Source organism: Ranitomeya imitator, chromosome 3 (genome assembly GCF_032444005.1).
Source record: "Ranitomeya imitator isolate aRanImi1 chromosome 3, aRanImi1.pri, whole genome shotgun sequence".
Lineage (NCBI taxonomy): Eukaryota > Metazoa > Chordata > Amphibia > Anura > Dendrobatidae > Ranitomeya > Ranitomeya imitator.
This window is the reverse complement of record NC_091284.1, coordinates 711844890-711861357: the sequence shown is the minus strand read 5'-3', so window position 1 is coordinate 711861357 and position 16468 is coordinate 711844890. Positions and strand designations below refer to the sequence as shown.

The 16468-nt window shown below is 41.0% G+C and overlaps 1 protein-coding gene across 4 annotated transcripts in view; it reads right to left on the bottom strand.

The window, feature by feature from the left end:
* Window positions 1-16468, bottom strand: part of VDR (vitamin D receptor) — a 234675-nt gene that overhangs the window by 79671 nt on the left and 138536 nt on the right. For all 4 annotated transcript variants that reach the window (XM_069758679.1, XM_069758681.1, XM_069758680.1 and 1 more), the window contains one exon: window positions 9026-9176. In XM_069758679.1, coding sequence (XP_069614780.1) covers window positions 9026-9174 — 149 coding nt within the window. In that variant the 5' untranslated portion in view covers window positions 9175-9176. The remainder of the gene's footprint in view (window positions 1-9025; window positions 9177-16468) is intronic.

Sequence of the window (16468 nt, the reverse complement as noted above, 5' to 3'; positions counted from 1 at the left end):
ATTGCTTGGTGAATGCCCCATAGACGTTCACTGGTACGAATGATATCTGTGAAAACCCCAGATAGCACTTGTACGCGACAAACAGCCATCTGAATGAGGAATGACTGACATCTTGTTCTACTGCAGGTGCGCACAGCATGATGTCAGTCGAATAGCAGGGTGATGCTCACGGTGTACTGACTACTCGCTACCCCGATGACTGGAGACGAGTAGCTCAGGAAAATATTGGTTATGTATACTACCCCATAGACTATAGTAAGTATAAGCACTCATACAAGGAAAACTGACCTGTAAAGGAGCCTTTAGGCTGATGCACATGTTTAAATTGTATTTACCTGCAAATTACCATTATGACTGCATTGAAATGTTTTTGTTGTTTTGTTTTTTGCTGCCTGTTCCCTTTAAGTGGAAATTGGCTGTGAATCACTGGTGTAGTAATTTAAAGGGAATACTAAAGCATAGATAATAAGCTAATTTCTAGTTTTCTCCAACTCATTTGGCATTTATTGTCCTCTATTGTCCCCTGGCAGTAAGACTTGTGCCCTGTAGCTCCCTCCATTCATTGTCTATTGGCGTGACAATGGAAGCTAAGTGCTGCTATGTTTGTCAGTACCATAGACACTGGGATAGCCATAAGTCCTCCATTTCGGAAGTCTATGGTGATCCCAGTGGAGTAACCATTGTCTGTTATCAAACTGGTTTAGAACAAATGCTGTCACTGCCTCGATTAGGTTCCCGAATTTCCATCAGACCTCTACAACAAATCATCATTGGCCTCAGAGTAGGATTATGTGAGTGTTTTGGTCACATTGTCGTAGCAGGACAGACTGGCGGGGACCAGGCCATCAAGAATGAGCTTTGAGAACTTTCCGAAAAATCACTCACTGCTTGCATGGCTGCACATAGCCCTTAGTGGTCACTTGAGAGTGGTACAATAATATGATCAATATCAAAAACTTCAGAGTATAAATATATAAATATATACCAGATGCACAGAAGCATAAGACTCCGGGAGTCTCAACCAAATCAATCTCAGATACACAACCACTCATACCAGTCATTCAAGAAGCGTATAGACATACAGACACACCAGCCCCATCCCATCCTATCCCAATCAGCCTATGACGTGCAAGGGAGTCTCCCCATGCACAAGTAGTCAGACGTTATAAGAGAATATTGGGCTAGCACTCTTACAGAACCGTTTCTGTATTTACCAGCCACCTGCCCAAAACTTTTTCAAATGTTTATGCATATGTTCTATTAACGTATAAAACTTTATACATCGGAACATAATTATAACAAAATTTAAACTATTAGTATAGGGCAAACAATGATCACTGACAAAATGGTGGTAAAATGGAAACCTCCCCCCTGAGGAAGCTGTATAAGTGAAACATGTAGAACAAAAAAGATTATTTCAGCTCACCCTTATAGAAGAATTTCTCATAGTCCAAATAAAGTCCGAGCACGGAAGAGATCTGTCCAACGCTGTAGCGTGTATGCAGAAAAAAGGGGAAAAAATCCAGCTCTGGAATAAAAGTATCAAAATTTTTATTTCGGCATGTTAAAATTGGAAACCTGCTTACCGACGATCAATCACATCATTTAGATAGAAACTGCCATCAGACTGCTGGATGCGTTTCGAGCACTGCCAGTGCTCTTAGACTTCAGCATAAGTCGAAGTGCTCGAAACGCGTCCATCAATCTGATGACAGTGTCTATCTAAATGATGTGATTGATCGTCTGTAAGCAGTTTTCCAATTTTAAAATGCTGAAATAAAAATTTTGATACTTTTATTCCGGAGCTGGATTTTTTTCCCTTTTTTCTGCATAAGCGAAACATACATTGGGGTTAGTGGCTGGTATGCCATTTGAGCACATTAAGGGTATTGACTGTTGTTGTTTACATCGGACATTTGTATAATGTGACATTCATCGTTCTACTTGCACTTTGAAATGCAGTCAATGATTGTTGTGTATACAGGATTCACCAATTACATGATGTGTCATTTATTATCGTACCCATACTTTGATATGTATGCATTTATACTTATGTACATACAGTGCCTACAAGTAGTATTCAACCCCCTGCAGATTTAGCAGGTTTAATAAGATGCAAATAAGTTAGAGCTTTCAAACTTCAAACAAGAGCAGGATTTATTAACAGATGCATAAATCTTACAAACCAAAAAGTTTTGTTGCTCAGTTAAATTTTTATAAATTTTAAACATAAAAGTGTGGGTCAATTATTATTCAACCCCTAGGTTTAATATTTTGTGGAATAACCTTTGTTTGCAATTACAGCTAATAATCATCTTTTATAAGACCTGATCAGGCCGGCACAGGTCTCTGGAGTTATCTTGGCCCACTCCTCCATGCAGATCTTCTCCAAGTTATCTAGGTTCTTTGGGTGTCTCATGTGGACTTTAATCTTGAGCTCCTTCCACAAGTTTTCAATTGGGTTAAGGTCAGGAGACTGACTAGGCCACTGCAACACCTTGATTTTTTGCCTCTTGAACCAGGCCTTGGTTTTCTTGGCTGTGTGCTTTGGGTCGTTGTCTTGTTGGAAGATGAAATGACGACCCATCTTAAGATCCTTGATGGAGGAGCGGAGGTTCTTGGCCAAAATCTCCAGGTAGGCCGTGCTATCCATCTTCCCATGGATGCGGACCAGATGGCCAGGCCCCTTGGCTGAGAAACAGCCCCACAGCATGATGCTGCCACCACCATGCTTGACTGTAGGGATGGTATTCTTGGGGTCGTATACAGTGCCATCCAGTCTCCAAACGTCACGTGTGTGGTTGGCACCAAAGATCTCGATCTTGGTCTCATCAGACCAGAGAACCTTGAACCAGTCAGTCTCAGAGTCCTCCAAGTGATCATGAGCAAACTGTAGACGAGCCTTGACATGCCGCTTTGAAAGTAAAGGTACCTTACGGGCTCGTCTGGAACGGAGACCATTGCGGTGGAGTACGTTACTTATGGTATTGACTGAAACCAATGTCCCCACTGCCATGAGATCTTCCCGGAGCTCCTTCCTTGTTGTCCTTGGGTTAGCCTTGACTCTTTGGACAAGCCTGGCCTCGGCACGGGAGGAAACTTTCAAAGGCTGTTCAGGCCGTGGAAGGCTAACAGTAGTTCCATAAGCCTTCCACTTCCGGATGATGCTCCCAACAGTGGAGACAGGTAGGCCCAACTCCTTGGAAAGGGTTTTGTACCCCTTGCCAGCCTTGTGACCCTCCACGATCTTGTCTCTGATGGCCTTGGAATGCTCCTTTGTCTTTCCCATGTTGACCATGTATGAGTGCTGTTCACAAGTTTGGGGAGGGTCTTAAATAGTCAGAAAAGGCTGGAAAAAGAGATAATTAATCCAAACATGTGCCTGAACTACTTCTTAATACTTTAGGGGAACCAAACAGAATTCTGGTGGGTTGAGGGGTTGAATAATAAATGACCCTCTGAAAAGACTTTTCATAATTTAAAAAAAAAAATTAAACAAAGAAATAACATTCTTTTTTGCTGCAGTGCATTTCACACTTCCAGGCTGATCTACAGTCCAAATGTCACAATGCCAAGTTAATTCCAAATGTGTAAACCTGCTAAATCTGCAGGGGGTTGAATACTACTTGTAGGCACTGTATTAGTAACTGGTATTGCTGTATAGCCATAGATATTTATATTTGTAGTTCTGTATTGGAACTGGTCCCCTCGTACAGCTACGTCGATGGAAAAATAAAAAAGATCTTGGAAAAAGGGGATGAGAAAAATGTGCAAAAATTGAAAATAGCCATGTCGGGAAGGGGATAAGAACTAACTAATACTTCTAATCAGGACCATTTTATTCTAGATTTATTTGCTATGGTTTAACAATTGTGTAGTGGAAGGAAGTCTTCAGTGCGGCGTCTCCTCCTCTATGATGTACATATACCCCTAACAAATGTCTTAGTTCAACATTTTATAGGATGCAAAAACATAGCGAATTGATCAGGTGTCTGATTTTAAAAGTTTCAAAGCGTACTTAATTTCAATATCTCTGTAAGAGCCGAATAATGGCGTCTCGTCTGAAACCTCTTGGATCAGGTTATCTGGTTGACTTCGGCAGGTTAATGGGTTTTTGCTCTGTAGGTGTAATGTAAGACAGGAACCACTTTACAGTTTCTAGCAACACGCAAGAAAGTAACATTGGTCTGTTACAGAAATCATAATCGCTATTGACTTCTCCACTGGATGTAAGTACCGGTATATTTGAAAACTATTTTAGCATAATGGAAAAAAAAGAAAATCTCAGAAAAGCAGATTATAGCAGTTATATTCCCATTATGCATATGTTACACAGAGATGCATCGGTTTATCGGTTTCCATATATCGCGTTCCAGAACAGGAAGTTATGTGGCAACAACTATTAGAACCAGAAGACGTACAGTACAATGCAAATCCCATAATGCACATAAAGTCTGTGCGGATTTGAGGACAAGTACCGTATGTAATCAGCTCTCATCTATCCTTTTACAGAAATGTCTATGCAAGTTTTGTATTGCAATAATGAAAATACTAATAAATATCTAAATGTTATTAAAATTAAGGTAGTGCTTAAATTGGAACTATTTCATCGTCTACTACTAATGCCATGGTGATGTATCATCAGCTCCATCCACTTGACTGTAGCTTGCTGGGGTTGTCCGGTCTTTTGATAAGAGTTTGCAGTCACTCTATGTGACTGCAGACTTCTTTACAGTTTGCTTTCTGCCCACTGTAAGGATTTTCCAGAGTGCAATTCTACAACTCTTTTTTTGGATTTCTTTTTACCATGTTCACCAAATGCTTAAACTGACCTGTTATTATGATTCCCCAGGTCATTACGAGTTCATAGACACCTAACATGTCAAGGTTCTTTTTTTATTTCAGTGATTAAAAAAAATTCAAACTTTGTTAAAAAAAAAAAAAAGTGTCGTTTTCCGACACCCGTAGCCTCACCATATTATACTGGTGAGGGACTGGTGAGGGCTTATATTTGCGTGCCGAGCTGATCTTTTCTAATTATACTATTTTGGTGTGTGTATGACCTTTTCATCGCCCGTTATTGCATTTTAATGGATTGTTGCGGCGACTAAAAAAAACGTAATTCCCGGGTTTTGACTTTTCTTTTTTTTACTATGCCATTTACCGATTAGATTAATTCTTTCTATAGCTTTATAGTTCGGGAGATTCTGAGAGTGGCGATACCAAATATGTGTATGTTTGATTGTTTTTATTATTTTACTTTGAAAGTGGAAAAAGGGGGGGTGATTTTAAACTTTTGTACATTTTTCGTTCTTTTAATATTTTTAAAATCTGTTTTTTTACTTTTTGCATGTTTCAATAGAGGCTAGAAGCTGCAGTTGTCTGATCACCTATGCTACACACTGGCGATGATCAGATCGCTCCTATGTAGTAGAAATGCTCACTTGCTATGAGCGCAGAACAGCGGGCGGCGCTCATAGCAATCTGGCAATGACAACCATAGAGGTCTGCTGGAGACCTCTGGTTGTCATGCCAACCCATCGGTGACCCGCGATCACGTGACAGGGTCACCAATGGGCAGGATTTCTGGCACACTTCCAGTAAGTGCAAGTTAAATGCTGCTGTCAGAGATTGAGAACGGCATTTAACAGGTTAACAGCTGCAGGTGGATCGCGATTCCACCCACGGCTGTTAGGGGCATGAATATCATGCATGTGTGCGATGTTCTGCCTCTCTGGGCATGTCCAGTGCGTATACTCAGCTTCATTTCACATAACCAGGGAGAGAAAACATTGCACACATGCGTGAAACTCAATAATAAAGTCTCCGCTGTTTTTCATGACAACCAAGAGGTACGTGCCTACAAGATCGGAGGCTGGACTAGTCTAGTGACAGCGACTCCCAGCCGGACTAGTCCTGGCTAATTTGCACATCACAAGGGGGATTATCAATTTATTTTTGAACATGTGACATTAAGGAGTTTGTTATAATACAGCAATATACTTTCATACAGTCATGGTGGTGGTTTAGCATTGGAGGGGAGATGACAGGTTCAATTATCAGCTATTTTCAAAGCAAGAATCATTTTTCAATAATGAAATATATTATAAACTTGACTTAAAACTTTCCTAATACTAATAAATCAATTGACAGACAACCGTGTCTACTTGACATCGTGCCCTTGGCATTGTACTCTCAGCCCGATCATGTACAGACACAACCATCTGCAGCAATCTAATCTAATGACAGATAGGCGCTCTATAAATAACCATCGTCACGTAAAAACGACCTTTTGGATGAATTTGTGCATCCACCCAGAATTTCCAGGTAAACAGCACTTACTCTTGCACGCTCCACAAAGATTTCCAGGAGGGAGGAGGCATTACCTAATCTAAGCTGGCATTTTCCAGATGATTACTACTTTAATGAGACAAGTTAACCGTTACGGGTCTGGGTGCAGGCACAGCTGGCCACATGGAGAAAAAAAAAAAACGAATGGCCCATCCTGTTCCCACCGTCCTATAATAAGGGACAAGCTTCTGGTTTGTGGAATTTAGAATGTTTGGCTTAAGGAGCAGGCGGCATATATGACCGAGGTGGGAATCCAATATCCCTAAACATGGCAGCATATCACACAGCCGTGACCAGCAGGTTGTGGTCCACAGTGACAGCCGTAGTAAAGATGATTCTGTCAGACGCGTGACATCCATGTTGAGTTACTTATTATATGACAATGGGGGCAGTCGAGGCTTCACGGTGCTGAGATGGTCCCTCTGCATCATTACACAAATCTTACACTACAACAAGTCTTGTTGACTGCAATTACTATCAGTTTGTGCCACCATTGTGCACAGCAAACAGTCTGAATCTGCTCCTTTTCACTTCTTGCATTCAGATCCACTGTTTAAATAAGGCCTTAAAGGGAACCTGTCAGGACCCCCGTGCCCCCTGAACAAGCAGCAGTTGTCAGCATGTAACTTCCCTGAAACAGTCCCTTTATTACATTGCACCCATAAACAGATCTATAGAACAAGTATTTCTAAAGTCAGTTTATGATATGGAAGTGAGGGATCTGACCAGTCGAGGGGGCGTTAGTGTCCCCAGACAGTCGGCCCACTTAGCATGTTATCACGCCCCTGTGGGAGTGATAACATGACAAGCGCCGGTGTAATCGTCAGCGCTATACATACCTTCCACATGCATGCGGTTTCTTTTCCCCAGTGCACCGATTCCTCTGAAGCCAGGTGTACGCGTCCCGGGTATATACAGGTGCACTGCGGATCGGGAGTGCAGAAGATGGGGGACACTAACCCCCCACTGACTAGTCAAAGCCCTCATTTTCTTATCATAAACGAACTTTAGAAATACTTTTTGTAAAGATCTGTTTATGTATGTAATGTACTAAAAGCATTGTTAAGCAGGGTGTTTACATATGCAGACACAACTGATGGTGGTTCTGGGGACCTGACAAGTTCTCTTTAAAGGGAATATGTCAGCAGTGTTTTTGCTCTGAAATCTGATAGCAGCACGATGATGTGTCACTTACTGGACTTTGTGTTGCTGTTTCAATACAATCAGTATTTTATCAGCATTAGATTATCACTGCAGGACAGGGGTAGTCCAACCCTGCTCCCAGCACTGATTAGCAGCTCTCTGTTACTATACAATGTACACAGAAAGCTGTGGTGTGGATGAGGTTATACACAGCTAAACATCTGAGCGCTGCTAGATCTACAGCAGGGAAAACTGAGTGATACATCACTGGAAACATGGTCTCTGTCCCTACCTCGTGCTGTGGTCACATTAAATAGCAATCACCTGCTGACAGATTCCCTTTAAAGCAGGGGTGTCAAACTGCATTCCTCAAGGGCCGCAAACCATGTGTGTTTTCAAGATTTCCTTAGCATTGCACAAGGTGGGTGCTGTAATCATGATGTGTGTAGATGATTAAATTATTACCTGTGCAGTACAAGGAAATCCTGAAAACATCACCTGTTTGCAGCCCTCGAGGAATGCAGTTTGACACCCCTGGGTTAAAGGATTTGTCCTAGCTCACTTTTTCCATGCTTCCTAGTCACCTGACTTCCTGATTTATGTTGGGCGGGTTCTCTGGATTGAGTGACAGTTCAGACCAGCAGGATCATCACTGCACTACTGGCCTGATCCAGGCCGTCTGGTGCTGCTATATAAGGCAGCTTTTCCTCGGCACTACTGGAAGCGCAGTAGCACTGAAGCTGGCTGGGATCAGGAGCCAATAGTGCAGTCCAGTGATCCCAGGCGACTTCAGAGTATTGCTTACAAGCGGGCTACAAAAGAGCTTGTAAGCACTGCACATCTTCCGCCATATGGACTAGATAATATCGGTGGTCAGCCCCGTTGGCAATAAACAGTAAGCAATAAAAAAGAAAACAATGACTAAAATAGGGATAGTGTGCATATTGGGAGCTGGTGGAAAGCTTTAAAAATACAAACGCATGTGGCTTAACCATTTGCATACGTGTTTAGCTCCCTGAGTATGGATGTCATTTTTTTAGTGCATAATGTAAAAGCAGTTTACGACAACTCCTGATCACATTTCTGGTAGAGAAAACAAGATCATTATAGGAAAAACCCAAGGCAAATAGCGATTTATTATTCCCAAAATATGTGTCCAATATCACGATTGACTCATTACCCATTTAAAGGTGTTTAGGGGTAAAGCCACATATAGGAGCCACAAACTACAATGTCGTGTGGGTTGACGGGAGACTGAAACCTGTGGTTCTACCATCAATTATTGTGGTTATATAACCAAACTATTCTATTATTTAATGCTAAGTCATTTAAACAGTATAAATGTTCTTTAAAAGTTTAGGTGAAACCTTTAAAGCCACAAATGACTCTTGAACATGTTCTATATCACTAAATACAATATCAAATAACACTTGAAGCGACTGATACTATGTGTATAATCAACATACTAATAACATGGGAAAAATGTATTACCGGTAATTAAAAAAAATTAAATATCCATAATATACAGTACCTGAAAAAGCCTTTGCAGCCCTCACACGTCATGGCATTAAAGTGGAAACCAGTAGCTTTGTCCCCACAGACTCCACATATTCGGGGGACATTCTTATCAATCTCCATGTCACACTCCGAGAGGGAAGTACTTGCTTGCATGTAATCCATGACTAAAACAGACAGGGGAAATATGTCATTTATTGGAATGAAAAACTAAAAGCAGCGTTAAAAGACATAACTGACATTTTACGAAATTATCAGGACACATTAATGTGTGATCAAAGAGGTTCAACCACTGATAACCCATGATCTGTATGGACGCAGGCGCTGCAGCACATCTTTACAGGAGGTTGGAAATGGCACTGGAGATCAGCCCCATTATGAGAATGTCACATATACATCATGTCTGTCTTCTGCCAGGTTCAGAAAATAAGTATAAAGCGATGCTTTAGGTGCATATGTGTCAACTGTATGGCTTAGGCCAGGGGTGTCAAACTGCATTCCTCGATGGCTGCAAACAGGTCATGTTTTCAGGATTTCCTTGTACTGCACAGGTGATAATTTAATCACCAACTCTTTATTTGTGTAGGTGATTAAATTATCACCTGTGCAGTACAAGGAAATCCTGAAAACATGACCTGTTTGCAGCCCTCGAGGAATGCAGTTTGACACCCCTGGCTTAGGCTATGTTCACACACAGTGTTTTTGCAGCATTTTTTTTCTGCAAATAAGAAGCTGCTTTTTTTTTTTTTTACAACAAAAGCTGTAAGATTTCAGAAATCTCATACACACGCTTGTTTTTTTCTTGACTGAATTTGAACAGTGCAGCGTTTCTGTAATCTGCAGCATGTCACTTCTTTCAGCGTTTTTGCAGCGTTTTTCCACCCATAAAAAGCAATGAGAAAGTGCAAAAACGCTACAAAAATGGAGCAAACAGGTTATGTTGCGCATTGGCGGCGTTTTTTTTTGCTGCGCTTTTGATTGAATAAAACTTACTTTATTAAACATGAGTTGTACACAAATCATACGTAATCTGAACAAAAAAAAACGCGACATAAATGCAACAAAACCTGCATTTCGAATACAGCTTTTTTACTGCCAAAAGAATAAGTTTCGGATGCGGAAAGTAAAAAAGCGCTGCATGCCCTAAAAGTGCAAACAACTGGGAATGACGAGTGGGCAGATAGAAAAAAAAAGTGATTTTCTGTAATATTATTATTATTATTATTTATTTATATAGCACCGTTGATTCCATGGTGCTGTACATGAGAAGGGGTTACATTTGTACAGGTATTTGCTTTATCTGATGAAGCATTACGACTACACACGTTCACTACACCAGGCAGTTACATTGCAGTTTATAAGATTACCTGCTCTGGATAGAAAAATTCCTAAATTTCACAACAGATTATTCACTGGGAGTTCCCTGCAGTGGGTCTGGTTCTCCAGCAGTGACATAATCCAGATTTACTGGAAGAGACGTGAAATCGGGTTGTTATTCTAATACAAATACAAGCTACACTATTATTAACCCCTTGGACATGTGGACAGTTTTTGCCTCTGTCCTTTAGCATTTTTTCTATTAACATAGCCGAGTGATGGTTTGTTTTTTGGGGGATGAGTTGTACTTTTGTATGATACCAGTCACTTAACCATAAAATGTACTGAAAAAGGAATAAAAAAATCAGGGAGGTTAAACGGTGAAGAAAACTCTATTGAGCTATTGTTTTTTTGGGCATTGTTTTGAAGGTATTTATTGAGCAGCAAAAATGACCTGGTAACTAGTGCTATGGAGTAGAGGGAATCATGGAGTAGCTATCTATTTCGGTGGAGTCGGAGCAGAAGCTGGTAAAAAATGAACTGACTGACTTAAAATATATAATAAATTGGGTGCAGTAGTTCAATGGAGATTGTGCTGTAAATGTTTTCATAAGAATTTGGGAAAGTTATGAAATGTCCTTTAAATATATGTTCTGTTCCTGATCTAGGCTTTTAGTTGAGATGAATGTGTGCTGCACTTTATGTACATGCTCAGTAGTGAGGCAGTGCTGTGGAGTTGCAGTGGAGATGAATCTGTGCTGCACTTTATGCACATGCTCAGTAGTGAGGCAGTGCTGTGTAGTCGGAGTTGAGATGAATCTGTGCTGCACTTTATGTACATGCTCAGTAGTGAGGCAGTGCTGTGGAGTCGGAGTTGAGCTGAATCTGTGCTGCACTTTATGCACATGCTCAGTAGTGAGGCAGTGCTGTGGAGTTATAGTTGAGATGACTGTGCTGCACTTTATGTACATGCTCAGTAGTGAGGCAGTACTGTGGAGTCGGAGTTGAGATGAATCTGTGCTGCACTTTATGCACATGCTCAGTAGGGAGGCAGTGCTGTGGAGTTATAGTTGAGATGAATCTGTGCTGCACTTTATGCACATGCTTAGTAGTGAGGCAGTGCTGTGTAGTCGGAGTTGAGATGAATCTGTGCTGCACTTTATGCACATGCTCAGTAGGGAGGCAGTGCTGTGGAGTTATAGTTGAGATGACTGTGCTGCACTTTATGTACATGCTCAGTAGTGACCAGTGCTGTGAAGTCGGAGTTGAGATGAATCTGTGCTGCACTTTATGTACATGCTCAGTAGTGAGGCAGTGCTGTGGAGTCATAGTTGAGATGAATCTGTGCTGCACTTTATGTTCATGCTCAGTAGTGAGGCAGGGCTGTGGAGTCGGAGTTGAGCTGAATCTGTGCTGCACTTTATGTACATGCTCAGTAGTGAGGTAGTGCTGTGAAGTCGAAGTCAGGTAAATTGAGGAGTCAGAGGTTTGGCTTGACTCCATAGCCCTGTGGTAACATGACTCTTCAGGCCAGTATAATAACAGTGATAACAAATGTATTTTGTTTGTTGTATTATCATTAATAATAATAATAATAATATTATTATTATTTTAGTGGCTTAAAAAAGACCTCTGAACTTTGTAAAAGAAAATCTGTGTCATCTAATTCTCTACACCCATCATATATTTGACAAAGGTGTGCGATGGGCTTGTGTGCCGATTTGTAATTCTAAAAGGTATCATTTTGGACGTACATCTGACATTTTGATTTTTTTTTTTAAGTTCTTTATTTTTAAATATGGAAATATCAAATTTACAGTCATTGGAAAAACTTAGTACACCCATTCTGAATTACATCTTACATAGCAAGACATTATAATAGTGATAATAATAATTTTAAGACCTTTTAAAGAGCAAATGTTTATTATTATCTAAAATAAAAGCAACCTAAGATAAACATTCAGAGACAGAAAAAGCTGAAGGGATGTTCTCATCTCCAAAATCCTATCCAAATATGTAGTAGGTGTAATAATAATAATAATATTAGCAAATACCTCCAATTAGAAATGTAGTATAGTTCTACTGATTCGCTCTGTCACTTACCCCATGTGCAGGTCATTGCAGTTGCTTACGTATTCATGTTTACAACCACTAACAACTAACTGTCACTATGTGAGGTTTTTACTTAATACTAGATGGTAGCCCGATTCTAACGCATCGGGTATTCTAGAACATGTATGTAGTTTATTTATGAAGTTTTCAGAATAATACATTGAATACACAGGATTCGGGCAACCATGACCAATTAGCGAAGCGTGGTTAAAATCCTGCGCCAATTTGCGGCCGGACTGCGCCTGTCGCTAATTGTTGGCGGCCGGCCACGTAGTTTATAGCACAGCCACGTAGTATATAGCACAGCCCACGGAGTATATAGCACAGCCCACGGAGTATATAGCACAGCCCACGGAGTATATAGCACAGCCCACGGAGTATATAGCACAGCCCACGGAGTGTGTAACAGCCCACATAGCATATAACACAGCCACGTAGTTTATAACAGCCCACGTAGCATATAACACAGCTCACGTAGTATATAACAGCTCACGCACGCAGTATATAAACACAGCCCACATAGTATATAACAGCCCACTTAGTATATAGCACAGCCCACGTAGAATATAACAGCCCATGTAGTGTATAACACAGCCACGTAGTATATAGCACAGCCACGTAGGATATTGCACAGTCACGTAGTATATTGCACAGCCACATAGTATATTGCATAGCCACGTAGTATATTGCACAGCCCACGTAGTATATTGCACAGCCCACGTAGTATATTGCGCAGCCCATGTAGTATATTGCACAGGCGACGTAGTATATAGCAATGTGGGCATCATATCCCTGTTAAAAAAAGAATTAAAATAAAAAAGTTATATACGCACCCTCCGTCGGCCCCCGGATCTAGGCGAAGCGTTTACCAATGCTCCTCGCGCGCTCTGGTCCCAAGAGTGCATTGCGGTCTCGCGAGATGTTGACGTAGCGGTCTCGCGAGACCGCTACGTTATCATCTCGCAAGATCGCAATGCATGGAGCGGTCACCGGAGCGTTGCGAGGAGCCGGAAAGGCCTGGGCTGCATCCGGGAGGCCGACGGACGGTGAGTATATACCGTAACTATTTTTTATTTTTTTTCATTATTTTTAACATTAGATCTTTTTACTATTGATGCTGCATAGGCAGCATCAATTGTAAAAAGTTGGTCACACAGGATTAATAGCAGTGTTAACGGACTGCGTTACTCCGCGGCATAACGCGGTCTGCTAACGCTGCCATTAACCCTGTGTGAGCACTGACTGCGGGGAGTATGGAGCGGGTGCTGACTGCGGGGAGTAAGGAGCAGCCATTTTGCCGCCGGACTGTGCCCGTCGCTGATTGGCCGCGACCAATCAGCGACTTGGGATTTCCGTTACAGACAGACAGAAAGACAGACAGACAGACGGAAGTGGACCTTAGACAATTATATAGTAGATATTAGAACATATCAAATAAATTCTAACATTCTAACATTAATTAGCTGGATTTTTTATGAGATTTTTGCTATTATTGTGGAAACCCCTGGTGTATATAGATTTAGAATCTGAGCTGTAGCTCTTGGGTATTTTGCCGCTTCTCTGAGTAATGCAGAATGTGAGTTTGGAGACATCTACTCCTTGGAAAAATGTTAACTGTATAAATCACAGACGACTATATATATATATATATATATATATATATATATATATATATATATATAGTTAATTAGAAAACGACTAAACAAGTATAACTTGTTTGGAAAGGTTGCCAAGAGAAAGTATTTTTTTCTAAAAAAGAACACACATACATATATATGTATATATATATATGTTTGTATGTGTGTGTGTGTGTGTGTGTGTATGTGTGCATATACGTATGTACGTATATATATATATATATATATATATATATATATATATATATATATATATATATATACGTACATACGTATATGCACACATACACACACATACAAACATATATATATATACATATATATGTGTGTGTGTGTATGTGTGTATGTACGTATATATATATATATATATATATATATATATATATATACATATACATATATATATATATATATATATATATATATATATATATATACGGTATATATATACTGCCGTGTTTTCTTTTTTAGAAAAAAATACTTTCTCCTGGCAACCTTTCCAAACAAGTTATACTTGTTTAGTCGTTTTCTAATTGTACTAAAAGAGACTTAAACATTTAACATGCTGAGGCCTTTAGAATCTGAGCTGTAGCTCTTGTGTATTATGTCGCTTCTCTGAGTATTGCAGAATCTGAGTTTGGAGACATCTACTCCTTGGAAAATTGTTAACTGGATAATTCACCGACAACTAGATATATATACAGTACAGACCAAAAGTTTGGACACACCTTCTCATTTAAAGATTTTTCTGTATTCTCATGAATATGATAATTTTACATTCACACTGAAGGCATCAAAACTATGAATTAACACATGTGGAATTATATACTTAAAGGGACACTGTCACCTGAATTTGGAGGGAACAATCTTCAGCCATGGAGGCGGGGTTTTTGATTCACCCTTTCCTTACCCGCTGGCTGCATGCTGGCTGCAATATTGGATTGAAGTTCATTCTCTGTCCTCCATAGTACACGCCTGCGCAAGGTAATCTTGCCTTGCGCAGGCGTGTACTACGGAGGACAGAGAATGAACTTCAATCCAATATTGCAGCCAGCATGCAGCCAGCGGGTAAGGAAAGGGTGAATCAAACACCCAAAAACCCCGCCTCCATGGCTGAAGATTGTTCCCTCCAAATTCAGGTGACAGTGTCCCTTTAACAAAAACGTGTGAAACAACTGAAATTATGTCTTATATTCTAGGTTCTTCAAAGTAGCCACCTTTTGCTTTGATAACTGCTCTGCACACTCTTGGCATTCTCTTGATGAGCTTCAAGAGGTAGTCACCAGGAATGGTCTTCCAACAATCTTGAAGGAGTTCCCAGAGATGCTTAGCAATTGTTGGCCCTTTTGCCTTCACTCTGAGGTCCAGCTCACCCCAAACCATCTCGACTAGGTTCAGGTCTGGTGACTGTGGAGGCCAGGTCATCTAGCGTAGCAGCCCATCACTCGCCTTCTTGGTCAAATAGCCCTTACACAGTCTGGAGGTGTGCTTGGGGTCATTGTCCTGTGGAAAAATAAATTATGGTCCAACTAAACGCAAACCGGATGGAATAGCATGCCGCTCCAAGATGCTGTGGTAGCCATACTGGCTGAAGTATGCCTTCAAATTTTGAATCAATCCCCAACAGTGTCACCAGCAAAGCACCCCCACACCATCACACCTCCTCCTCCATGCTTCACGGTGGGAACCAGGCATGTAGAGTCCATCCGTTCACCTTTTCTGCGTTGCACAAAGGCACGGTGGTTGGAACCAAAGATCTCAAATTTGGACTCATCAGACCAAAGCACAGATTTACACTGGTCTAATGTCCATTCCTTGTGTTCTTTAGCCCAAACAAGTCTCTTGTGCTTGTTGCCTGTCCTTAGCAGTGGTTTCCTAGCAGATATTTTACCATGAAGGCCTGCTGTACAAAGTCTCCTCTTAACAGTTGTTGTAGAGATGTGTCTGCTGCTAGAACTTTGTGTGGCATTGGCTCTAATCTGAGCTGCTGTTAACCTGCGATTTCTGAGGCTGGTGATTCGGATAAACTTATCCTCAAAAGCAGAGGCGACTCTTGGTCTTCCTTTCCTGGGGCGCTCTGTTGTGAATTCTGTGGCGGAGCTCCCTCCTGTGGTCACAAGTGGTACTTCGGCTGGTTCTCTCTGTGAGCTTCCGTTGGTGGAGGAAAGTGGTACTGCGGCTTATGAGTTTCCTTCCTCAGGTGATGTGGTGAAGTCGTTAGGTGCTGCTCTATTTAACTCCACCTAGTGCTTTGATCCTGGCCTCCTGTCAATGTTCTAGTATTGGACCTGTTTCCTCCTGGATCGTTCCTGTGGCCTGCTGCTCTGCATAGCTAAGTTCCTCTTTGCTATTTGTTTGCTGTTTTTTTCTGTCCAGCTTGTCAATTTGTTTTT